This window comes from Narcine bancroftii, chromosome 8 (assembly GCF_036971445.1).
Source record: "Narcine bancroftii isolate sNarBan1 chromosome 8, sNarBan1.hap1, whole genome shotgun sequence".
Classification (NCBI taxonomy): Eukaryota; Metazoa; Chordata; class Chondrichthyes; order Torpediniformes; family Narcinidae; genus Narcine; species Narcine bancroftii.
This window is the reverse complement of record NC_091476.1, coordinates 45,493,065-45,519,731: the sequence shown is the minus strand read 5'-3', so window position 1 is coordinate 45,519,731 and position 26,667 is coordinate 45,493,065. Positions and strand designations below refer to the sequence as shown.

Below are 26,667 nucleotides of genomic sequence, written 5' to 3'. Positions count from 1 at the left end.
TACAAGAATAAAAATTAAAACAAAGTAAAAGTAAAGGTGGGAAGAAAATGGCAGCGAAGAGAGAAAAGTCGAAAGCAACGGGAAGAAAGAACGTCGGAAGAAGAAGGTGAAGGCCTTACCTGTCCGAGGAGGCCCGCCGCGGAGAGAGAAGCCCGCTCCCTAAGGTCGGTGGAAGTCCTGAGCTCGGGATTACAAAAATGGCTCGCGGAGCCGAGTAAAAGTGCGTAACCGCGCATGAAAAAAAACACATTGATGGGGGGAACGGCTGAGGAGTTGATCTCCACAGCTGAGAGTGACAGCTGCAACACAGCAACAGGAAGAGAACATAGAAAATAACGAGAACAAGAAAGAAGAGAGCAAAAAGAAAACAAGGAAACAACAGATGGCCAACCCAGAGGAAGAAGAAGAAGAACATAGAGAAATGGAAGAAGAAGGGAAAGGCAGGACAATGGATATATATATTTTTTTTAAAGAATATATGGAATCAGTAAAAGAATGCCAATTACAAGAATTTAATGAAATAAAAAGAAGAATTAAGAGTGCAGAAGAAAACATGAATAAAATAGAGATGGTCATATCAGATATAGGAAAAGAGTGGACAATGTGGAAGAACGAGAAACAATCGTAGAAATGGAAGTAGAGGACTTAAAAGAGAAATTAGAAGAATCTAATAAAAAAGTTAGAGGCACAAGAGCTGTTAGCTCAGAAGATAGATCTAATGGAAAACTATAATAGAAGAAATAATATAAAGATAGTGGGCCTTAAGGAAGATGAAGAAGGCAAGAATATGAGAGAATTTATAAAAGATTGGATCCCCAGGGTCCAAGGAAGACCAGAATTACAGGAAGAAATAGAAATAGAGAGGGCACATAGAACACTAGCCCCGAAACCACAGCCGCAGCAAAAACCAAGATCCATTTTAGTAAAATTCTTAAGATATACAACAAGAGAAAATATATTGGAGAAAGCAATGAAGAAAATAAGAGAAGACAAAAAGCCACTGGAAAACAAAGTTCAAAAAATTTTTTTCTATCCAGATATAAATTTTGAACTCCTGAAGAAGAGGAAGGAGTTCAATACAGCAAAAACGATCCTATGGAAAAAAGGATATAAATTTATGTTAAAGTACCCAGCGGTACTTAAAATAGTTATTCTAGGGCAACAAAACAGACTATTCTCAGATCCGGAGGAAGCACGAAAATTTGCAGAACAACTACAAAACAAGCAGAGAGATGAAGACATGTAATGAGAGTAAAAATGAACACAAACTATATGTATGTGTGTATATGGGTATATATATATATATATATATATATATAGATAGATAGATAGATGTGTATGTATATATGTGTGTACATGAGTGTATCTGTATTTAGAGTATAGATAAGAATTAATAAGGGAATGAAAGGGAATAGAGGAAGTAAGGAGGGAATTAAAAGAGTGACCTTTGTTATATTTGAAAATTGAAATCTTTTCCGGGAGGGGCTGGGTGGAGAGGAGTTACGGTCACTGCAAAATCAGTTGACGCTTGCGAGTGAATTCGCAAATCCAAATGGAGAGGGGAGATGTGGTTGCCCGACAAGGGATAGAGGGCAACTCAGGAGGGGGAGGGGAGAATGGGGTTAAAGAAATTTTAGATAGGAGAATAAGGGAAATGTTTGATGTTTTAGAAATGTCTTATAAAGTGTTCAAAACAAGAAAGCAGAAATGGATAAGAAGGAAAGGTGATGATGAGGAAAGGGAAGATAAAGTATGAAATGGCTACATTGAACTATATGACTTTAAATATTAACGGAATACATAACCAAATCAAAAGGAAGAAACTGCTAAACTTACTGAAAAAAGAAAAAATTGATATAGCATTCGTGCAAGAAACACATTTAACTGAAATTGAGCATAAGAAATTAAAGAGAGATTGGGTAGGACATGTAACAGCAGCGTCATATAATTCAAAAGCTAGAGGAGTAGCTATATTAATCAGTAAAAATGTACCAATTAAAATAGAAGAGGAAATAATAGATCCAGCAGGGAGATATGTAATGATAACATGTCAGATATATTCGGAGTTTTGGAATTTACTCAATGTATATTCACCTAATGAAGAAGATCAAAAATTTATGCAAGATATTTTTTTGAAGATAGCAGACAAGCAAGGGAACATATTAATAGGAGCGGATTTCAACCTGAATTATGGACAAATCTGGGAAAAAAATTAACAGAAAGAACAAAGTAACCAAATTTATAATTAAATCGATGCAAGAAATACAACTTTTGGATATATGGAGGAAACAACACCCAAAGGAAAAGGAATATTCATATTACTCGGGTAGACATAAAACATACTCAAGAATAGACCTATTCCTGTTATCAGCTCGTATGCAAGACAGAGTAAGAAAAACAGAGTATAAAGCTAGAATATTATCGGACCATTCATCCTTGATATTGACAATAGAGTTAGAGGACATCCCTCCAAGAATGTATAGATGGAGATTAAACTCCATGCTACTTAAAAGGCAGGATTTTAGAGAATTAATTGAAAAACAAATTAAAATGCACTTTGAAATAAATACGGAATCAGTGAAAGATAAGTTTATACTATGGGATGCAATGAAAGCGTTCATCAGAGGGCAAATAATAAGTTATGTAACCAAGATGAAGAAGGACTATAATCACGAAACAGAGCAGTTGGAAAGGGAAATAGTAAATATAGAAAAAGAGTTAGCAATGAAGGAAGACGCAACTTAAAGAAGAGAATTGGCAGATAAAAAAATAAAATACGAAACACTACAAACATATAAGGTGGAGAAGAACATAATGAAGACAAAACAGAAATATTATGAACTAGGGGAAAAAACGCACAAATATCTAGCATGGCAGCTTAAGACAGAACAAGCTAAGAGAATGGTATTGGCATCAAGGAAAAAAGACAAACAAATCACATATAATCCAACGGAGATTAATGAAAACTTCAGAGAATTCTATGAACAATTATACCAAACTGAAAATGAAGGAAAAGAAGACAAAATAGATGAATTTTTAACTAAAATTGAACTACCAAAATTACAAATAGAGGAACAAAATAAATTAACAGAACCATTTGAAATAGTAGAAATACAAGAGATAATAAAAAAACTACCAAATAATAAAACACCAGGAGAGGATGGATTCCCAATAGAATTCTATAAAACATTTAAAGATTTATTAATTCCTCCCCTTCTGGAAGTAATCAACCAGATTGACAAAACACAAAGCTTACCAGATTCATGCAAAACAGCATGCAAAACAGTAATACCAAAGACAGGGAAAGATCCACTCGTACCAGCATCATATAAACCAATATCATTACTTAACACAGATTATAAGATAATAGCTAAACTATTAGCAAACAGATTAGCAGATGATGTACCTAAAATGGTAAATCTAGACCAAACTGGATTTATTAAAAAAAGACTCACAACAGACAATATCTGCAAATTTATTAACTTAATTCATGCAGTAGAAGGGAGTAAAGCGCCAACAGTAGCAGTTGCTTTAGACGCAGAGAAGGCCTTTGACAGAGTAGAATGGAATTATTTATTCAAAGTATTGCAAAAATTCAGTTTACCAGAGAAGTATATTAATTGGATTAAAGCATTATATAAGGGGCCATTGGCGAAAGTGACAGTAAATGGATATATATCAAAGCAATTTAATTTAAGCAGATCAACAAGGCAGGGATGCCCACTATTACCCTTATTGTTCGCGTTAGCTATAGAACCACTAGCAGAATTGATAAGAACAGAAAATAAAATAAAAGGGATAAAAATAAAAGACAAGGAATATAAAATCAGTTTATTTGCAGATGATGTTATAGTATACTTAGCAGAACCAGAATTATCAATAAAAGAATTACATGAGAAATTGAAGGAATATGGAGAAGTGTCGGGTTACAAGATTAACGCAAATAAAAGTGAAGCAATGCCAATGAATAATGCGAATTTCTCAAAATTTAAGAAGGAATCACCATTCAGATGGCAAATGCAAGCAATAAGATACCTAGGTATACAAATAAATAAAAACCTCGGCCATCTATATAAACTCAATTATTATCCACTAATGAAAAAATTACAGGACGATTTAGAGCATTGGAAAGATTTACCACTAACACTATTAGGAAGGATAAACTGGATTAAAATGAACATTTTCTCTAGGATACAATACCTATTTCAGGCATTGCCAATACACTTGACAGAGAAATTCTTCAAGGAGTTAAAGAAAATAATAAGGAAATTTTTATGGAAAGAGGGGAAACCGAGGATAGCATTAGATAAATTAACAGAATGGAATAAACAAGGAGGCTTACAACGGCCAAACTTTAAAAATTATTATAGAGCCGCACAATTAAGATACCTATCAGATTTTTAGCAAACAAGGGAAAAGCCAGACTGGACTAGATAAGAACTAGATAAAATAGGGGAGAAGATACCTGAACATATATTATATAAATGGGATAAAAAATTGGTACCACGTAGGAGTTCTCCAGTATTACATCATCTGCTCAATATTTGGAAGAAGATTCATGTAGAAAGGAATAAAACAAATTACCAATTACCAAAATTAATACTGACGCAAAATCGGTTAATCCCTTTTACAATAGATAACCTTTCCTTTAGAGAATGGGAGAAAAAAGGGATCAAAAGAATAGAAAATTGTTTTAAAGGAAATAAATTACTATCCTTTGAACAAATGAAGGATAAATATAGTATAACTCAAGATACAGTGTTGGCATACTACCAACTGAGATCCTACTTGAAGGACAAATTGGGAAGCAGTCTGAGTTTACCAGAGGGAAGTAATTTTGAATATGTGATTACAGATACAATGATAATTTAAAAATTTATACAAATATGTATATTAAACTGCAAGAAAAGGAGAATGAGGAAACAAATGGTAAAACTAAACAAAAATGGGAACAAGATTTAAACATAAAGATAAAAAAGGAAACATGGGAGAAGTTATGCTCCGGAACTATGAGAAATACAATAAACACGAGGTTACGTATGATACAATATAACTGGATACACAGGCTATACATTACACCTCAAAAGTTAAATAAATGGGACCCAACTGTATCTGACAGATGTTTTCATTGTAAAAAAGAAATGGGAACAACAATTCATGCAATCTGGACATGTGAGAAAGTGGAAAAATTTTGGGAAGATCTAAACCAGATATTAAATAAAATTACAGAAAACAATATACCAAAAAACCCAGAGATCTTCCTCCTAAGTAACATAAAAAACAAAGAATTTGGACTTGATTTGGATGGTGCACAAAAAAGATTTGTTAAGATAGCTCTAGCCATAGCAAAACATGTATTATGTCAACCTGGAAATTAGAAGATAACTTGAGAATACAACAATGGTATATAGAAATGAATAAATGTATTCCATTAGAAAAAATAACATATAATTTAAGAAATAATATTGAAATATTCAAACAAATATGGGAGCCATACATGAAACACAATAGAGAAAACCTATCGGGGACATCTACCACCTAAAATAACGGAAGGAGAAGGAAATGAAAAGACTTGACTCAGTGGAATTTCTTGTTTATTTTTATTGAGTGACAACATTGTTTGACTGGTTTAATGTATCTTAGATTCTATACTTTAAATGAATGGGGGAGTGGTAGGGAGGGTGGGATAGGAGGAGGGAGTGTGGGGAAAATGTATGTATCTTGGTCAATGTGGTTTATGGTGTGAAAAATAAAAAATTAAAAAAAAAGATATCTTGCATAAATTTTTGATCTTCTTCATAGGTGAATATACATTGAGTTAATTCCAAAATTTTGAATATATCTGACATTTTATCATTACATATCTCCCTGCTGGATCTATTATTTCCTCTTCTATTTTGATTGGTACATTTTTATTGATTAATATAGCTACTCCTCTGGCTTTTGAATTATATGATGCTGCTGTTACATGTCCTATCCAATCTCTCTTTAATTTCTTGTGTTCCACTTCAATTAGATGTGTTTCTTGTACGAATGCTATATTAATTTTTTTATTTTTTCAGTAAATTTAACAGTTTCTTCCTTTTGATTTGGTTATGTATTCCATTAATATTTAAAGTCATATAGTTCAACATAGCCATTTCATACTTTGTTTATCTTTCCTTTCCGTTTCCTCATCACCACCTTCCCTTATCCATTTCTGCTTTCTATTTTTTGAACACATTATAAGACAACATTTCTAAAACATAAAATATTTCCACTATTCTCATATCTAAAATTCCTTTAACCCCAATAGTCCCTCCCCTTTCTGAGTTGCCCTTTGTCCCTTGTTGGGCAACCACATCTCCCCTCTCCATTTGGATTTGCGAATCCGCTCGTAAGCATCAACTGATTTTGCAGTGACTGTAATTCTTCCCCACCCAGCACCCCCTAGAAAAGATTTTAATCTTCATATATAACAAAGGTCACTCTCTTAATTTCCTCCTTACTTCCTTTCTTCCCTTTCTTTCCTTTCCTTACTCTTTTTTATATATACACATATATATATACATACACACATACATATAGTTTGTTGTCATTTTTCTTCTTGTTACATCTCTTCATCTCTCTGTTTGTTTTGTAGTTGTTCTGCAAATTTTCGTGCTTCTTCTGGATCCGAGAATAGTTTGTTTTGATGCCCTGGAATAACTATTTTAAGTACTGCTGGGTATTTTAACATAAATTTATAACCTTTTTTCCATAGGGTCGTTTTTGCTGCATTGAACTCCTTTTTCTTCTTCAGGAGTTCAAAACTTGTATCTGGAGAGAAAAACATTTTTTGACCCTTGTATTCCAGTGGTTTTTTTGTCTTCTCTTATTTTTTTCATTGCCTTCTCCAATATATTTTCTCTTGTTGTATATCTTAGGAATTTTAGTAGAATGGATCTTGGTTTTTGTTGTGGTTGTGGTTTAGGGACTAATGTTCTGTGTGCCCTTTCTATTTCCATTTCTTCCTGTAATTCTTGTCTTCCTAGGACCCTGGAGATCCATTCTTTTATAAATTCTTTCATATTTTTGCCTTCTTCATCTTCCTTAAGGCCCACTATCTTTATATTGTTTCTTCTATTATAATTTTCCATTATATCTATCTTCTGAGCTAACAGCTCCTGTGTCTCTTTAACTTTTTTATCAGATTCTTCTAATTTCTTTTTTTAAGTCATCTACTTCCATTTCTATGGCTGTTTCTCATTCTTCCACCTTGTCTACTCTTTTTCCTATATCTGTCATGATCATCTCTAATCTATTCACTTTTTCTTCTGTACTTTTTATTCTTTTTATTTCACTGAATTCTTGTGACTGCCATTCTTTTACTGTTTCCATATATTAAAAATAAAAATCCATGTACTTCCCCTTCCCTTCATCTTCCATTTCTCTATGTTCTTCCTCCTCTTCTTCTGAGTCCACTCCAGGATCTGTGTCCTTTACCTCTGTCTCTTCTGGTTTTCTTGTTGGGTTGTTTGTTTTATTTTGTTGGGTATTTTTAGTCTTCTTATTTTTATTAGAAGTGTCTTGGTGTTGGTCTTCTTCCTCTGGGTTGGTCATCTGTTGTTTCTTTGATTTCTTATTTTTATTCACTTCCTTCTTGTTCTCGTTATTTTCTATGTTTTCCTCTTGCTGTTGTGTTGTAGTTGTCTGTTTCAGCTGTGGAGATCTACTCCTCAGCTGGTCCCCCCTCCCGTCAGAGTTATTTTTGTCTTGCGCATCGCGCATGTGCGAATCCTCGCACATGCCCGGTTGCGCAATTTTGTTTGGCTCTGTGAGCCATTTTTTGTAGTCCCGAATTCAGGGCTTCCACTGACCTCAGGGAGCGGGCTTCTCTCTCCACGGCGGGCCTCCTCATACCGGTAAGGCCTTCACCTTCTTCTTCTGACGTTCTTCATTCTTCTTTTCCCGTTTTTGGTTTTTCTTTCTTCGCTGCCATTTTCTCCACACTTTTACTTTCACTTTGTTATGGTTTTTATGTTTGTGCCTTTGTTTTTTCTCTATTTGTTTTAACTTTTCTGGAGAGGGCTGGAGTTCCCCTACCGGCCACTACTCCATCATGTGACTCCTCAACAATGTAAAAACTGCTTGATAAGGATGTACTAATGCAGAGCATGTTCCAGCTGACTGGCAACTGTGCAAAAGTAAATCTCCATCAGCAAATTTGTAAGAAACCTGAAATGACACCTGTTGTGGAGAGTTGAGAAAAAATACGTTAAATGATGTTATTCCTTAGATTTTTTCCAACATTCAGATAGACAATATGGACCATAGATACACTGGTCTCTATTTGTTCTGCCTACAAGGTGGTAGGCACAAAATTATTCAAAATTATATCAGTTGCAAAAATAAATAATTGAATGGCTCAAGGTAGAAGCAAAATTTGGTTTGTGACACCAGTACAGGGGATGTGGGAATTCCAGCATGGAAAATTGTCTGATCTATGCTCTGATGCAGGGCATGGAATACAATTTGAAGATTAATTCATTGGATAAGGTTAGAAAATACAAAAATAGGAAAAAAAAACTAATGGAGGTGTGCTGCCACGTCATTTGAAACAAAGATGAACTGAGGACATGTCGAAATAAATAAGGATAATTATGGCTATATGGTGATAAAGACTGGGAGACAAAGTAGGATATATGTCATTTTTTTACAACATGGTAGAAGCTGGCCATTGAGACTTGTGCTTCCAAATTATACCCAATTGACCTACAGCTCTAGACATTTTCGAGTTAGGCAAAGAAGCTTTCCTGTGGATTAATTATCGTCTTAGCGCATAGAGGGGTATAACATAAGTTCAGGAAATTGAGATGCAGAGACAGTTTGAGTGGAAATGAGATGTAAAAACAAAAAGACATGTGGCTACAGGTACTGGAATCTGGAGCAAGAAAGGTGCTTGTGGTTTGTATAAGTAACCACATGGAAGGACAATATGTAGTGAAAAAAAAAATGAGAGCATGTCAGAAAAGTATGAAAATATTCAATGGGATTCTAACCTTTTAGGTGAGCAAAGGTAGTCATATTTCTTGGAGCAGCATGCATGGACCAACCTGAGAGTTAGCTGGTCCTGATATTTTAAATGAGATGAACAATCTCATTGTGACTCTACAAATAATGGCAATAGTATGTAAAATTCCGTTTGATTAAAGAATGGATCAATGATTTGCATTTTAAACTTTAAGGGTAGCAATGAGGGTATGAGAGTAAAATAACTGGTGAAGTGGCAAATTATATTGAAGGATTGGTTAGTCAAGTAGACACTTGCAGGGATAGTTCAGAAAACAATATAACAAGAAGAACATTTCAAGAGAAGGATCTACCAACCATGATTAATAAAAATATTGCTAAGTTCAACTCTATCTCAGTCTACAAATTCACTACCGACACTACCATTGTTAGCTGAATAACTGAAAGTGATGAGTCCAAACATAAAATGGACCGAGAATCTGCTTGGCTGGTGCAAGAACAAAATTCTTGCTCACAAAGCCACCAAATCCAAAGAACTGATTATTGATTTTTTAAGAAGAAGAGGCTAAGGGACCATGCACCTCTCTGCATTGATGAAATGGAGGTGGAGAGAGTCATAACCTTCAAGCTCCTGGGTCCATATTGTAAAATATAATGCAACCATGAAGAAGGCACACCAACACTATCACCACCTAAGGAACGTGAGGAGATTTCCATGTTGTTAGATACTCCATAAAACACTGTGGAAAGTATACTGGCTGGATGTATCACAACCTAGTTTGGGAATTCAAATATAGTAGGGAAGAGAATGTTCCGTTCATTTTATTAAGTACATAAAGTATATTTAAAGATTTAGTAGTGATCTGCAGAGCCTTGTTGCGAGTGCTTGAAGATAGGATAGTGAAGACATAATGGGCTGAGCAGCTGCCTCATAATACATTTCTTTTTAGTGAAATAGTTTGATGTTGAAATAAGTGGGAAGCCAGATATGAAAAATGAGATAAAAATTTAAAGACAGGAGGTTGATATCTATTGTCAAGTAGTCTGGTATCCATATTACAGAAAAAAAGTGTTGTTTATTTTTCTGAATTGAGGAGGTTCAGACACTGACTCTATTTAAGCTGACAATCTATAGATTTTTAGACATTAAGGGAATGAGGTCTAATGGATCTATGTGGGAAAATGACATAACACAATTGAATATCAGTATATGAGCATGGTGTTGAATGGCCAATGTTATGAGCCCAGAGGGCCCCAAAACCCAGCAGCAATAGATATTAACCAAGACAAAAATTGCTTTTAATTATCTTTAAACATGAAAACAGAATCACACTTTAACTAATCACTATTGACTTAACTAACCTAACTTAACCTCCTTCTAATTCTAAACACATGTGTGTGTAAGTTCAGAAAAGTTCTTTGCTTCACAATCCAATCTCACTTCTAATTCCTCCAAGTTTATTGGTTGCAGTCAATTCTTATACTGTGCACAGAATTTAACATTTATAAATTTCACCAGGCTTTGGTGCTTGAAAGGTAAATGTTTAGCGTTCAGGAAGGTTCTTGATGGTTTTCAGAGAGAGATTCATTGTTCCAGGACACCCACAACTGATTTACTTCTATCAGCTACTTCAATGTCTTGCCGAAGAAACTTGCCCCCTCAGGGTTCTCCAGATAATAACCTCTTTCTTTCAGGTCACCACAGAGTTCCTTTTTGTTTCTCCTATTTCAAGTGAAACATTAGACAGCCAGTCCTCTCCTCTTACATGAACCACAATAGATTTGACCAGGCTGGTTTTCCATCAGCTTGCCAGCTTGTCCTGTTCCAGTCCAGTTGCTGCTGCTGCTGACTGTAAAACTGTAGAACGGATTTCTGTGTGTGTGTGTCTCTCTCACAGAGAAAAAGCCTCTTTGACTCTCTCTGCTTGCAAAACCACATGACCCTCTTAGAAAAGCAAGTTCCCCTCCAGACTGTCTGGCTCCGACAAGCTCTTTCATCTGTTGTTTTTTTGTAAACAACAATTTATTAGTGAAGTCACTTGGGCATTCTCCAAAGCTTTTGCAAAGGCTCTGAGGCCCTGACATGTCTAGCATTAGCAGAACTCCAATATTTTAAATAAGATCTGTTTTAAAGTGTTTGTATATGACCTACACTAAAAACCCTGCCCCAATTTATCTCCTAAAAACATATCTCTATTCTGTCACACCAAGTATTTATTATCTGTTCAAGCATGTGGGAATTGAATATGAATTTGGGAGAATAGTTTGCAGATGTGTAGAGTAGTGGAAAAATGGGGCTGAATACCATTCTAAGAATTCAAGTGACCTGACAATAGAACAAGTTGCCCTTCAGCCCATGATGTACCGACTTAGGGAATGTTTTTGTTGTGTACAGTGACTGCTACCAATAAATATAATGTTACCTAGTTAGAGGATGAGGTGCAAGTAAGTTCTGGGCTTGAGAAAGGGATCAAGTTGCAAGGGAGTACAAAAAAGAAAGTACTAAGCAGAGCAGGCAGCATCAATGGAGAGGAAAATAAATTTAGTCCTTCAGGTTCCTGGCCACTTTGCAGAAAGTTCAGATTAGTGTTGGCCTCTGCTGGATGATGGATATTCTTTTGCTGTAATTGTTGCTGTTGAAAAGTGTATGAACTTCATGCTGGGTTTGGGGTTTTGACCTTCAAGCCAACCTTCTCAGACAGCTAAAGGTTTTAGTATATATGACAAGATTCACTTACCCCACCTGATTTAAGGTTGGATCAGATGTGGAGTTGATTTTTGAGCTTCAGGGAAAGGTATTATAAGGGAAGTTTTGCTGGGAGCTGATGAATAAGGAGGTCTCCATATATTGCATAGAAATGTAGAGACAATCTGCTTTTTAGCTATTCACTAATGTGATTGACTAGCAATATATTCAATTATCTAACAATGCTGTATTAAAGATTTTTACCTGTGTGCTGGATTAATTGTACGAGTAACTCACTATCATTTTAATTGCTGTTCACACACAGTGACATTCTTTCAGAAACTGTTCACTTTTCTTGATGTACATAGAAACATCACAATGTAGTACATTCATAACATCTTAAAGTGGTGTATTTCACCACTGAGTTAAGAGGCAGCTAAACTGAATAATGCAATGTGGAAGTTATAATTTCAGTCTGAACAATTTCTTGTGCATTAAGTATTTGAGATGTGAAAGGAATAGAGAGTAGTAATTTATGGAACTCACCTACAAATAATCGGAATTGCTGCACTCATGTGGATTGTTCTCAGGAAACAAGCCTTTTCTTGAATTGCAAGAATTTTATCCCCTTTATGATATTTTAAGTAACGTCTTCTGAGTTTTTCATTGGGTACAGCATGTAAATGACTTTGAAAGTGCATTTCTAATGTAGGTCTCAAAAATGTTATTTTCCATTTACAGTCAAACATTGAAGTATTTGTGAATAGATTGGACTCAGTGGAATCTGTTCTACCTTACGAATATGATGCGTGAGTACATGAAAAGCTAATGAATTTCTGTGTAAATTGTGCCTGAGAATAATTGTAATATAATCCTGGATTTTTTAATCTTGAAGAACACCTGAAGTAATTGGCACAAATTGAGGTCATTTGGCCTATAGAGTCTGCTCTGCCATTTGAATCGTGCCCTGTGAACTCTTGGGGATCATATAAAATTCCTGGGAACTTTGTTCTCGTGAGCTTTGAGGTTGATAATACAGTGAAGTGAAATTTTAAAAAAAGTGTGGCCAGCATGTAACTTTGGGTTTGTATTGCACTATGTAACTGCAGCGTCTAACTTGTGTCCAAATTAGCAGAGGTTCAAATCATACAGTTCTGATGAGTAGTTTTAATTCTTCACAGATGCTATATGAACATTTCTAGGTTTTTCTTTGTTTTTAATTATTTGTGGTATTGTGTTTGAAATTGGATGTGATTGTTAGAAAATATTGCTTTGGGTACTATTGATATTTTCATCATTAGACATTTTCTTCCTGCTGTTTTTTGTTCGAAAATGTATTTTTCACAGCAGCTTAATACTGAGAACAAACAAATGTTTCCTATTCCTGATTGTTGTTTCCTTGCATGTATGCTCTTTTTGCTTTATTGTGAAGTTACAATTGTATGTTTATCTTTGTAAAGGTTTGACTTTTGTCAGAATGAAACTGAGAAACGGCCCTCAGAGAACCTGGGGCAGGTGTTGTTTGGAGAAAGGATTGAGTCATCTCCATACAAGGTATTGTAACTTGACATACATGTGTCAAGTAATGAGCATTTTAATGTATTATTAAATTAGTGTTTAATTGCTGCATGTGGTCATGAGTTGCTCATACTCACCTCTCTAAAATTCCCTTTGATGGTGAGGAGAATGTAGAAACAATCTACCAGAGCAGCAAATTAATAGTCACATGCAAGTATCAAGTCATACAGTAATTATGCAAATACTAAGGCATTATGCATAAGATTAATAATTTTGACAAAATACCGAGGTAAATGAGAGCAAGGCAGATGAACCTAAAGTGTAGATTCTCAGGTGGAATTATGAAAGCACTGAAATTCTAGAAATATTGAAGGAAGGAAAGGCAGGACTGGCAGATAAACATTCAGTATTGATGTTTGTGTGCTGGATGGGTTGCAGAAGGGATGAGGGTAAAGTTGCATTATTTATGAGGAAGATCATCATGTCAGTACTTTGGATGAATCCTTCAGGATATCCCATAAAGCCATGTGAGTGGAAATTGAGAACAAGAGGTGGGGGGAGGGGCGGGGGGAGAATCATTTTGCTTCACATAGTATATGCCTGTCAATAATCAGTCAGAATTGGAGAAGAGATTAAAGCAAAATTCAGAAAGGTTGAAGAGCAGTCGGGTTATAATGCAGGGGATTTTAATTTTCCTTTTATTGACTGGGGTTGTTTTAGTGCAAGGAAGTAGATGGGAGCAGAATTTGTTTAATGCATTAAGAGCAATCAGGTTATAATGGTGGGGAATTTTAACTGGGATAATCCTGAGATAATCCTTCTAGAGATAGGGCAGCTCTTGACCTCAGGAAATTAAACTGGGCAGGTGGTAGAAGGGTTGGTTGAGGAACTTTTTGGAAACAGTGACCACTGCTCTGCAAATTTAAAAATAGTTATGGAAGAGCATAAAGTTCTGGTCTGAAATTGGGCGTGAGGGAGAGGTTGATTTCAACAACTTGAAAGGATCTGATGAATGTAGGTTGGGTACAGATTCCTGCAAGTAAAATGACATTTGCCAAGTGGGAGTCTTTTTTAAACAAGAGTTGGCAAAAGTCCAGAATTGTGATGAGTTCTAATAAGGGTGATAGGCAAGGATGGGAAGATGAAAGAACCCAGGATAACAAATGCCATTGACGGTTTGGCCAAGAAAAGAAGGAAGCATTTAACAAGCATAGGTAACTGCATGCATGGGTGGTTCTTGAGGGATGTAGAGGGTGCGGGGGAGAACTTGAAACATTGAGAGAGCAGAAAGGGTCCATGAAATATCCATGGAAGGCAAGGTGAATCTTGAAACATTTCATAAGAATATTAGGAGCAAAATGGTTGCCAGGAAAATTTATGTCATCTTCAGGACCAAAAGGGGAATCTTTGTGGGGAAAATGGATTCAAAGGGAATACTTCTCATTTGTATTCAACAAAGTAAAGGATGTGGAAGGTAGTTCAGGGAGGGCAAGGTTGATCGTCTGGATCATATTGGTATTAAGGTGTTGGGTGTCTTGGGTGGTTAAATCCTAATGGTTGAATAAGATTTAGCCAAGGATGCCAATGGAAATTTGCATCTTTATTTGCTCTTTGTTTGGTACCTTAAGATTGGAGGAGAGTTAATGTATTAGTTTTAAAAGAGGGACCCCAAGTATGAACAGGATGATGACAGACTGGTAAAGATTTAATCATTAGTTGAGAAAATCCTAAGCAATAGTATTTTTGTACATTTAAAAAAAGCAGAGGCTGATCCGGGGAAGGTGGCATAGTTTTGTGCAGAGCAACTCATTTGTGTTTTTTGAGGTGGTAGTATTAGGTCCAATTCCTTAAATGGAGTTTAAGGCATTTTACAAGGTCCAATATGATTGGTTGCATCAGAAGATTAAAGTACATGGAATGCAAGGTGAGCCAGTGAATTGGATCTAAAATTGTCCTGTGAGAGGAGACAGGGAGTAGTGGTGGAGGGGTGCTTTTCTGACAGAGGTTGGTGGGGGTCTGTGACCAGTGGTGTACTTCAGGGACCTCATATTATTTAGCTTTTATAGATTAGTGACTTGGATGTGAATGTAGACTATGAATCAGCAAGTATGCAGATGATGCAAATTGTTGGTATTGTGGATGGTAAACTTACAGCAGAGTGTAGATCAGTGGTGGATAGAATTTAATCCCAACAAATGCAAGGTGACGCTCTTTGGGAAATTGAGTAAAGGTAAATCATGTACTGTTTAAAGAGAGGTGGTAGGGAATTATGATGAACAGAAAGATTTTGGGTGCAAGCCCATAGTTCTCTGAAAGTGGTAGCACAGGTGGATAGGGTGTTGAAGAAGGAAGAAACTGCTTACTTGGAATATTGTGGTCACTGACTAGGGGCCAGAACCCAAGACTGATCCGAAATGCTGACCATTCTCATTCTCCCTTGATGGCTGCAGATTCCTGCATCTGCTATCGCTTGTGTGTCCTTGGAATATTGTGCAGTCCTGGCTGACAGATGATCGGAAAGATGATATTGCCAGAAAGGATGCAAAGGAGATTGACCTGGATGTTCATGGGAGATGCTATACTGAACTCTGGAGAATACACACAAATTACTTGAGGAATTCAGTGGGTCAAACAGCATCTGTGGGGAGGGAAATTAATTGTTAACACTTTGGGCTGAGACCCTGCATCAGAACTGGAAGTGCAGAGGGAGAATAACTAGTGGAGAGGGTTATGTAATGAGGAAGGAGTTGTGATGTCAAAGCTTCTTGCTACTACCCTTGGGAAGAAGTTAAGGATGCCTGGTCCAGCATCTCTAGGTTCAAGAACAATGTATTTTCCAATGGCTCTTGAAGCTCCCTGTAATAACATAACTATAAACTACTCTGGCACTGTAAAACAAAACTGTCTGCACTATTGAAGCACCAATTTTTATTTTTCTTGCTCAAAGGTAACTGTGAATATTTATTATTGCTTTCTTTTCTGGGGTATATTGGAGGTTTTTTTTTACACCTGTTTGGAGCAAGTAATAATTTTGTGCAATGGGGAAAAAGTTTAAGGGCTGAATTGTGATCTGTGCAGCTGGTTTTGTTAATTCCATGAGATGAAATGCAAAAGAGGATGTATCTTAAAGCTTTTAGAAAAAAAAACAGCTGACTAAATTGTACTCGTGCTATCATTGCAACAAGTCTTTCTGATCATAATGTGCCCTGGTATATAATATTGCATTGCTTACATTCGGTTGAATGCAATATTTACATAGGTAAATGATTAATAACTTTAACTGCAATCATGTGCTACATTAAATGAAAGAAACCAAGACCTTAAGTTGTAAGACATTTAAAAAATGCAGTAGTAAGTTTTTCCCCCCAAGTAGCCAAATTATTTTAATTAATATCTAAAGAATAGAGTGTTATTCATTGGTTAAAATGCCTATATTTTCCATCCAACAGTTTACCTTTGATAAACCTGAAACATGTGCACGGATTTGCACAAAATCCTATGAACCAAAAGATAAAGCAAGTGCAGACAAACTGTCTTTCATAAAGAAAGGAATTCTCCTGAATTACCAACATCATTGGTGAGTTCCCAAATATTAAGTGTGTCACTTCTGCTATGCCTTTCATCTTCAGATGCAAGAACTTGCACTAAAAAAATGTGGGTTAATAATGATTGTGCCCAGATTTTACTTTGGAGGATTGGGCCATTTAGCCCATCAGTGTGCTGATTGTCAGCTTGCATTCACTCTGTCTTGGCCTCACTGTAGCCTTCTCCTTTCTGGTTGTCTATCATTTTTAAAAATTAAAAAAAAAAATCATTTAAAGTATTTATTCCATCTATTCCTTGGCTCAGTGATTAGAATGTTAAATAGACTGCTAAAGTCAGTGCCTATTTCCTTATTAAGTTTACACGAGTAACAATATTGTCTTCATTGGTCCTTAGTTTACCTATTGTGGAAGAAACATTTCCTCCTTGTCCCCACCTCCCCAGAGGCACTCTTCTCCCACAATTGTTTCTGCCTTCAACTTTTGTTCTTGATATTTAAAATAAAAACAACTTGATCTCTCTTGATTGCAGAAACCCAGGTTCTGGGAACATCCTTGAACCTTACACTTTCTCAAGTTTGAATATTGTCTTTTAAATTTGGAAAGTAAATCTCTGAACATTATAATATATAGCTTGACCTGTTCCATTGTATAACTTTGTTCTTTCTAAGTTGTGCCTCACTGCTGACACAATTCTAGGAGATTGACACTTTTAATTGTTTTTCTGTTATTTTCAAGGTCTATATACTCTTCAAAGGGACTTGAAATTAAATTTGGGAGGTTGTGAATGGAATTTAACTGGCAACAGTTGAAGGCATGTTAATAGTGTGATTGTGGGTAATATGAGAGGAAGTGACATTATTTCAAAAGAGCACGTCAACAAGTGGTTTCCAAGATGAAGAAAAATTGATTCTCTATATGAAAGCACAAAATTTGAACTTCAATTATTTACCATATTGTGGATGGTTAGTTGTAGATAAATTGGGCTGCAGATGAAATAATATGATAGATGATTGTACCAAATATTGAAGACACCAAGGCATGAAAGAATGAAGCACTTCAAGCAATAAAATACAAAGATTGGTTATGTAAAATGTATTGGGTAAATGGCAAAAGTATCAAAGATTGATTGGCTTCTGAGAAAGAATAAGTTGCAGAGCTACAGAGGAATGATGGGATTGCTCTCTTGGGAAGAGCCTGGTGGGCTAAAATACTGTGAAGTAATAAAGGAACTGATCATTTTCAGGAAGGCAGGCTGTAACTGGAGAGGTGTGTCAGGGATCAATGCTGGCATCTGGGTTATTTCTGTTACATTGTCATCAATTAGCTTCAACTGAGCCAAAATAATGCAGGCTTTGAAATTGGTTCAGTTTGAGTTGGGGTGATTCAATTTCAAGTTTGCTTTTGCATCTAGGTTTTTACAGTACTTTAACCTAGTTTCCTTTACTGTTTGTCAGTGCTTGGCAGAATCACTGTTACTTGAGCTGTCAGCTAGAATTTGTTACCTGGTAGCTGGGACCATAGAGCCTGTATTTTATTGGAGCCAATGGGTGCAGGTTCAGCTAGTTTCACCAACATAAATTAATATTGGGTGAATGGATAAAAGAAGTGCAGCTTTGGTATATTTCAGCACGGACTAGTTAGGCAGGGAGACTTGCTTGTGTGATTCTATAATTTCTAATGCTTGTTAAATTATGGGTGGATACAGTGCAGATGTGTCCAAATCAATTAGTAAATGAATTAAAATAACAGGATCCCCTCTACCTTATCTACTTCACTTCATCCACTTGACATTCTTTGCCGTTTCCACTACCTACAATGGGCACCACCACCAGACATCTGCCCCTCTACTCTTTGCCTTCTGTGGGATCATTCCCTCCTCAACTCACTCATCCATTCATCCCATCTTCACCAATTGCCCCTTTGGTACATACCCCTATGAGCACAAGAAATACAACACTTGCACTTCGACCATCTCTCTCACCACTACTTGGGGTTCCATTCAGTCCTAAGTGAAGTAACATTTCACCTGTTAATCTACTGGTCATTTTCTGCATTCAGTGCTCATGATGCTGCAGCCTTTACTTCAGGGAGATTAGATGCAGTTTGAGAGATTGGTTTGCTGGACATGTTCACTTTTCTTTGCAACAGTCGGTAACCATTTTAATTCCACACCCCATTGTTACACTGATGTGTCTGTCCATGCCTCAGAACTGCCAAACTGAGGCAATCCACAAAATGGAAGAACAGCACCCTGTATTTCATCTCTGAAGTCTCCAATCAGACCATATCAATATCTGTTAATCCTGTCCCACAATGTGTCTTTCCTTTACTCCTCTGTCTCCCTTCCTTTAGCTCCCCACCTGCTTCCCTTCCTATCCGAGAGCTATCCTTTTGAGCTTTTTGCTCTCTCCCTCTTCAACTTCTCAGCTTCCTACCCTTCATTATCTCTTGCTTGTTAGCCTGTGGTCCTCTCTGATTGTCAGCGCTCGTGAAGAAGGGCTCAGGCCCAAACTGTCGACTGTCTTTTTACTTTCCATGCATGCTGAATGATCAGTTTTTCGAGCAGTTTTATGCAATAATGAAGTGGTGAGTTCAGTAGAGACCAACTCTTCTGTTTGAAAGTGTAGAAATCTGCCTCTTCAGCTATCATGATTCTGTCAAATTCAAGATTCCTTGTCAAGTTCTGTTCTTCTATCACCCTTTTGCTTGCTGGCTCATGGTTAAACAAAGATATTTCTTTCAAATTCTTAATCTTGTAAATCTACAAATTTCAGTGCTAATCCAGTTCTTGCATCCTATTGTGTGCATTCCTAAATTTAATCCTCCAATCTTCACATCCACATGTTTTCCTCTGTCAAAACCCAAAAGTCTACACTAATGAAAACAAATCCCATCCTTTTGACATTTCCTCCTCCACAAGAAAAATCTATCCAACTGTATTCTCCCCTTTGGCTTGGTGTCAAGACATTGATCATGCTCCTGTGCAGTACCTTCAGTTGTCTAGCTTTAAATGTACTATATATTTGTTGCCCCTTTTTGGGGAAATAAATTATTTTTATCTTTGGATCTCAAAATAATTATTGTATTTTACTGAGTTTCGTTTGATCTTGTTTGATCTGAAGCGACATTAGCGTTGTACATTTTGTAGGATTATTGATAACATGCCTGTCACATGGTGCTATGATGTCGAAGATGGCCTAAAGTTTTGTAACCCAGGATTTCCCATTGGATGCTTTGTTACTCAAGATGGTCGTCCAAAAGATGCCTGTGTCATCAATGTAAGTGCTTGTGTTTAAATAGTGCATAATCCTTTTCCATTAAAGTTTGAGTGTTAATTGGGTGACAGATTGGACCCCTACACTGAATTACATTGTATTCACAGAAGACAAATTGATTTTTTTTATATGGTGTTTGTGCCTGTAAATGTGTGTCCTTCATCTCAGTAATGTTCTTTTGTTCCTTTTCAACTGAGAGGCCTCAGGCTGAGTGAAACACAAGTCTGCAGATGCTGTGATTTTAGTAAATACACTGTACACAAAAGTGCTGGAGATACTCAGCAGGTCCCACCGTGTCCATGCAAAACAAGGATATATAACCATGAAGGACCTGCTTAGTTTTTACGGCTCTTTCCTGTATTTATTAGACCCAAGGCCGAAGCTAGGTATGAGTGCTGTACATCACAACTACTACTTGTAACAGGTTCCATGTTGACACTATTCTGTATATTTTCCTGAATTCTTCACTGATAAATTATCAATGTTTATGCGTGCTAGTTTTGAATATACTAGTTGACCTGTCAGTCTGTCTTTTCAAGTATTTAACAGATGCTTCATTTTTGCTGATGAATTATTTCTGTTAGGATTTGACTTTATGGTTATTTCAATCGCTATTAATCAATTTGCATTTTGCGACATGTCCACCTGATCCGTTAACAATCCCCCTTATGCGGTCAGATAAAGGTTCCATTCTGCTTTTGAATTATGTTCACCTCGATTTGAATATCAATATTATTAACATTTGATAATTTTGGCTGCAGGAAGAAATTTGGAGCCACCCCTTGTTTTCAGGATTGGGATTTTAGTACGTGTCCATTTATCTTAAATGTCTGATCAGTTTCTGAGATGTTGATGAGTTCTTTCTATTTGTCTTGATTTTGAACTATTTTTGAACCTGTTTATTGTCATTTTTATAATAAAAAAAACTTACTTCAAAGTTTAGCTGTGAATCGAGTATAGATTGTAGACATATTTTGTCTTCGTATTCCTAGATTTTAAAGCTCCTTTTGCCTTTACAGTCTGAATTCAACAAGAAGAACACCTACTATGTTTTCAATCATGTAGATATCTTTATCACCTACCACAAAGGAGCAAACAACGAATGGGAAGGTGCAAGATTGGTTGCTGCAAAATTAGTACCCAAAAGGTAATGTCAGTATTCTTAGAAAGATGGAATGAGATAAAATGCAATCAATTTTGTGTTCCAAATGGAGAGGCAGGAATTGAATTTTGATTGAGTATGGCAGATATTCATACATTGAGACACCGATTAGCTGCACTAAGCAGATCAAATCTCAGGTGTGAAAAAAATACACAAATGCTGGAGAAACTCAGCAGATCAAAGAGTGCCTTTATGTAGCAAAGGTATAGAAACATCACCAGCATTTCGGGCTTGAGCCCTTCTCATCAAGGTGTGTGGGAACATAAGTGATGTCTGAACAAAAGTGGGGGGGGAGAGGTGGAGGACCACAGGAAGTGGGGGAGGAGTCTAGGCTAGGTGGAGAGAAAAAGGAACTAGAAAAATTAGTTAAGGGGGGGGGAGGGGAGAAAAAGGCAAGCTGATTAGGGGAATACAGTGAACTCAGTGCTCATGCCCTGGGGTTGGAGAGTGCCCAGACAAAAAATGAGGTGTTCCTCCAATCTGCGGATGGTCAGGGTGGGATAGTGTGAAAGGCCGTGAACAGATGTGAGCTTGAGAGCGTGAATCTGAATTGAAATGGTTGGCTACGTGGAGGTCGCTTTTGTTGCGGACAGAGAGGAGGTGCTGTGCGAAGCAATCTCCTAATCTGCAACCAGTCTCACCGATTTAGAAAAGGCCACAGAGGATGCACCGGATTTGGTAAATGAGTTCTTTGGAGGTACAGGTGAAGAGTTGCTTCACCTGAAAGGTCTGTTTGTGGACCTTGGACTGTGATGAGGGAGGAGGTGTGGGTATAGGTATTACACATCCTATGACCATAGTGGAAGGCGCCGGGGGGTGGGCGCGGCGGTGATGGGTGGGGAGGGAAGAGTGCACAAGAGAGTCACAGAGGGGGCGGTCCCTACGGAAGGCTGAGAGGGAAGGAGAAGGAAAAATGTATCTGGTGGTGGGGTCCTGTAGATAATATGTTGGATGCGGAGGCTGGTGGGGTGGTAGGTGAGGATGAGGGGGATTCTGTGTATATTGTTTCTAGGCCAGGGGGTGCTAGGGCAGATGAGTGGGAAATTTAGGAGATGTGGGTGAGGGTCAAGTTAATAGTGGTTGAGGGGAAGCCACATTTATGGAAGAAGGCAGACATTTCAGAGGCTCTGGACTAGAAGACCTAATCTTGGGAGCAGAAGCGGCAGAGACAGAGAAATTGAGAGAAAGGGATGGAGTCCTTGCAAGGGACAGGGTGTGAGGACGTGTAGTCTAAGTAGTTGTGGGAGTTAGAGGGTTTGTAATGAATGTCAGTGGGGTTTGTCTCCTGAGATGGAGACAGAGAGATCCAGAAAAGGGAAAGTGTTATCAGAAATGGACCAGGTGAGTTTGAGGTCAGGGTGGAAATTGGCCACGAAATTGCAAGCTTATTGCGGATGCATGAGGCCACACCTCAGGTGTGAATTAAACAAGAAAGTCTGCAGATGCTGTGATTGTAGTTTAATGCACAAAATTGCTGGAGAAACTCAACTGGTCATGAAGTGTCCATAGGAAGCAAAGTTGTATTATCACTGTTTCAGTCCTGAGCATTTTGTCAAAGTATGAGGGGGAAAAATAGCAGGTGCCTGAATAAAAAGGGGGGCAGGAGGGGAGGGGAAGAAGCACAGGCAGACAGGCAAGAGGTCATGTGTAGATGCAGGTGGGAGGGCAGAAAAGAAAGCTGAAGTGATAGAGGGGTGGGGTAGCTCTCTGAAAGGGGAGGGTGGGAGTTGGAGGAGACAGGGATAGGGAAAGAGAAAGAGAGGAGGCCTAACAGAAACCAAAGGTCAATGTTGATACAATCCAGTTAGAGAGTGCCCAGACAGAATGTTAGATGTTCTTTCTCAAATTTGCAAATGGCTTTGGTTCTTTAAGGTTTGAGTTTGGGTGTGAATTGTGCTCAAAAGGTAAGTGGAAGGGAATGAATTTGCATCTCCATCCTGCAGCAGCTTTGTTTTGGGGGGAAAATACATAGCCATTAATGACAGGAAAGAGACTACACAAAATAAAAATTGTTTGTCACTTGTACTGAGATGCAGTAAAAAGCTTTGTTTTGCATGCTATCTAGGCAAGTCCACTTGTACAATAGGGTACAATAATAAACAGTGTCGTGAGTAGTGTTACAAGTCAAATGGTGTAGGATGTTGAAGACGTATAGTACAAAAAGAATGTTGAGAATCTTGCCCACAAGAAATCCATTTCAGAATCTAATAACAGCAGGAAAGAAATTGTCAAGGAAATTGTATGTTCAAGCGTATGTTTCTTCTTCCAGTCAGAAAGTGAGAGAAGAGAGTGTGACCAGTGTGGGAAGATATCTTTAATATGTTGGCAGCTTTCCTGAGACAGCGGGAGATACGTATATGAAATTAATAGAGGGGAGGCTCATTTACAATTCTTTACAGTTTCTTGCAGACTTTAGGAAGTGCATTTCCTGTGCCAAGCTGACGTGTCTAGTGTGGACACTCTCTGGTGCATCTGTACAAGTTGGTTCAAGAACTTTAGACTATGCTAAGTTTCATTAGGTTTCTGAGGAAGTAGAATCATTGATGCACTTCCTTTATTGTAATGTCAAAGTGATTAACCAAAGGCAGGTTGTTGGTGATAGGTGCATCTAATAACTAGAAACACTCCACTTTAGCACCATGTAATGTATACATACAAAGTCAGGCATTATCTTTGATCCAACCAAATGAGAGAGTATTAATGCAAGTAAAAGTTTCAAAGAAGTATTTTTTTTAAATGTGCAAATTATGTGAACATCAATATGCTGAAAATGAGAAGTGAATGAAGTTCACTCAGAAGTGCATTCCCTTCAAAATAGTTGCTAGAAGTGAACATAGTCCATACATGTTGAATCATATGAGAAGTATCATTTAAATTTTAGTCTGTACTCCTGAGACTGAGACTTCAAGCAGAGGAACTCTCCTCTCCTACCTAATTATTCTGAGCATATTTTAAGATGTCCCAGGAGCAACTTCAAGCATTAAATACCACAGTGCAAGAGCTGTGAAGTGGGGTTAAATTGATAGCCCTCTTGTGCAGTGCTTTGTATGATAGACCAAATGGCCCAGTGGAGGGTGAGGGGTGAAGATTATTTTCTTTCTGCTCCAGATTTGAGCATCTGAAGTCTTATCTTCAGCCTTGTCAGGAAAGTTGAAGCACATGGTAAAAAGTTAGCAAGATGGCTATGGTTCTTCAAAATGGAGGAAGTTTAATAATAGTCACCTTCATAAAAGGGTATTGATGCCATAGGATATTATATTGATGACCTCATGTTGGGGGTTCAAGCCGTGAAATCCAAATTTATTGATAGGACAGGTTGATTATTCAGCCTGATGGAAAGTCCTGATCGTTGGGTGTCTGGTTTACTAGATGCCAATTCCTAAGCACCTCAGATACATTAGGAATCAGGTGTAATTTCAACATTTAGAGAAGTACTTTTCTGCAAGGCTTAACACAGCAACTCTGGTTAGTGTGGATGGTAAAACCTTGGCATGGAGATGGTGGGCTAAGAGCCTGTTTTTATGCTGCCACTTCTGAGTTTTCACTCCAAACTGTTGTAAATGTACTGCAGTCACCTGAAGGAAGCAGACCAATCCTGTTTGAAACATGACAGATGACTGATTTGTCAATTCTGTTCTGTTGATGTTTCACACGGTACTTTTAAATGTTCTACTTTTAGTTACAACCATGTGGACTCAAATCATCTAAATTGTGATGGACCTCCAATGGAAATTCCCGCTGAAGACAAGGATAAGAAAATAAATATTGTTTATACCTATTCAGTTACATTTACAGTAAGTAAGATTTTCTTGTTGCCCAAAGGTCCAGTTTGAAGCAAGTGATTTAATGTTTTTGAGACACATTTTGCTGATAAGAGCATGCATTGCTGTCACTAAAGGTCTGAAGTTGTTTAAATCGAGTTACTTCTCACGGTAGGTCTTGGTGCTCCAATATTGGAGTTGCTTTGCTCAAGGCAGCCTTGGCTTCCAAGCAGTTAATGTTAGGTGCAGCAAAGCAGGGCTGTTGATGTTTGACATGGGCTTCAATGGACCTGGAGAGATGATGTGTACCCTTACCCATTTGAGAGCTCAGAAGCTCCATTAAAAGTTGCTTTCTGAGTTTGAAGCTCACATCTGAATGTGAGGAGATGGAGTTTATTCATTTACTGTCCATCACTAATTTCCTATTGGACTGTGTGGCTTACTCAGCTGTTTCAAGGGTACATAAAGAATTGAACATCAAAGTTATGGGTCTGATAAAGAAACCAACGGGAACAGGAGGGGTGAGAATGAAAAAAGGAAACTAGAGACACAACAGATAACCAACCCAGAAGAAGAGGACCAACATCAAGACACCATGGGAAAAAAAATACCCAACAAGCTGAGACAAGCAGCTCAACAAGAAAGTCAGAAGAGACACAGATACAAGGAAGAGCAATAGAAGACATAAACCCAAGAGCAGACACAGAAGAAGAAGAACACCAAGCTCTGCACAGAGGAATAGGAGGTAAAATGAATGGACAGTACATAGATAAAAAATATTTTCAAGAACATATGAAAGCATTAAGAGAATGGCTGACACTAGAATTTAGTGAAATAAAAAGAAAAATGAAAAGTACAGAAGAAAAAGTGAATAGAATAGAGCTGGTCATAACAGATGTAGGGAAAAGATTAGAAAATGTGGAAGAACATGTAATGGCGGTAGATATGGAAGTGAACAACTTAAAAAGAAAATTGGAAGAAAGTGATAAAAAAGTTAAAGAAACACAGGAGTTGTTAGCTCAAAAGATGGATATAATGGAAAACTATAGTAGGAGAGCACTTGTCCTTGAACTACTCTTTGCAGACGATGCCACTTTAGTTGCCCATTCAGAGCCAGCTCTCCAGCGCATATGAACTGTTTTGCGGAAACTGCCAAAATGTTTGGCGTGGAAGCCAGCCTGAAGAAAACTGAGGTCAAATACAGAACTCAAAACGGTCAACCAGTTTACCTACCTCGGCTGCACCATTTCATCTAATGCAAGGATCGACAAAGAGATAGACAACAGACTCGCCAAGGCAAATAGCGCCTTTGGAAGACTACACAAAAGAGTCTGGAAAAACAACCACCTGAAGAAACACAAAGATCAGCGTGTACAGAGCTGTTGTCATACCCACGCTCCTGTTCGGCTCCGAATCATGGGTCCTCTACTGGCATCACCTACGGCTCCTAGAACGCTTTAATCAGCGCTGTCTCTGCTCCATCCTCAACATTCATTGGAATTACTTCATCAACAACATCGAAGTACTCGAGCTGGCAGAGTCCGCAAGCATCGAATCCATGCTGCTGAAGACCCAACTGCGCTGGGTGGGTCACGTCTCCAGAATGGAGGACCATCGCCTTCCCAAGATCGTGTTATATGGCGAGCTCTCCACTGGCCACCGAGACAGAGGTGCACCAAAGAAGAGGTACAAGGACTGCTTAAAGAAATCTCTTGGTGCCTGCCACATT

At 37.6% G+C, this 26,667-nt stretch overlaps 1 protein-coding gene across 2 annotated transcripts in view; it reads left to right on the top strand.

Moving 5' to 3' along the window:
* The window catches only part of LOC138740634 (transmembrane 9 superfamily member 2-like), a 73,592-nt gene that overhangs the window by 4,211 nt on the left and 42,714 nt on the right, over positions 1-26,667 (top strand). For both annotated transcript variants that reach the window (XM_069893550.1, XM_069893549.1), the window contains exons 2-7: positions 12,419-12,486; positions 13,138-13,231; positions 16,645-16,772; positions 19,889-20,018; positions 21,035-21,162; positions 24,857-24,971. In XM_069893550.1, coding sequence (XP_069749651.1) covers positions 12,419-12,486; positions 13,138-13,231; positions 16,645-16,772; positions 19,889-20,018; positions 21,035-21,162; positions 24,857-24,971 — 663 coding nt within the window. The remainder of the gene's footprint in view (positions 1-12,418; positions 12,487-13,137; positions 13,232-16,644; positions 16,773-19,888; positions 20,019-21,034; positions 21,163-24,856; positions 24,972-26,667) is intronic.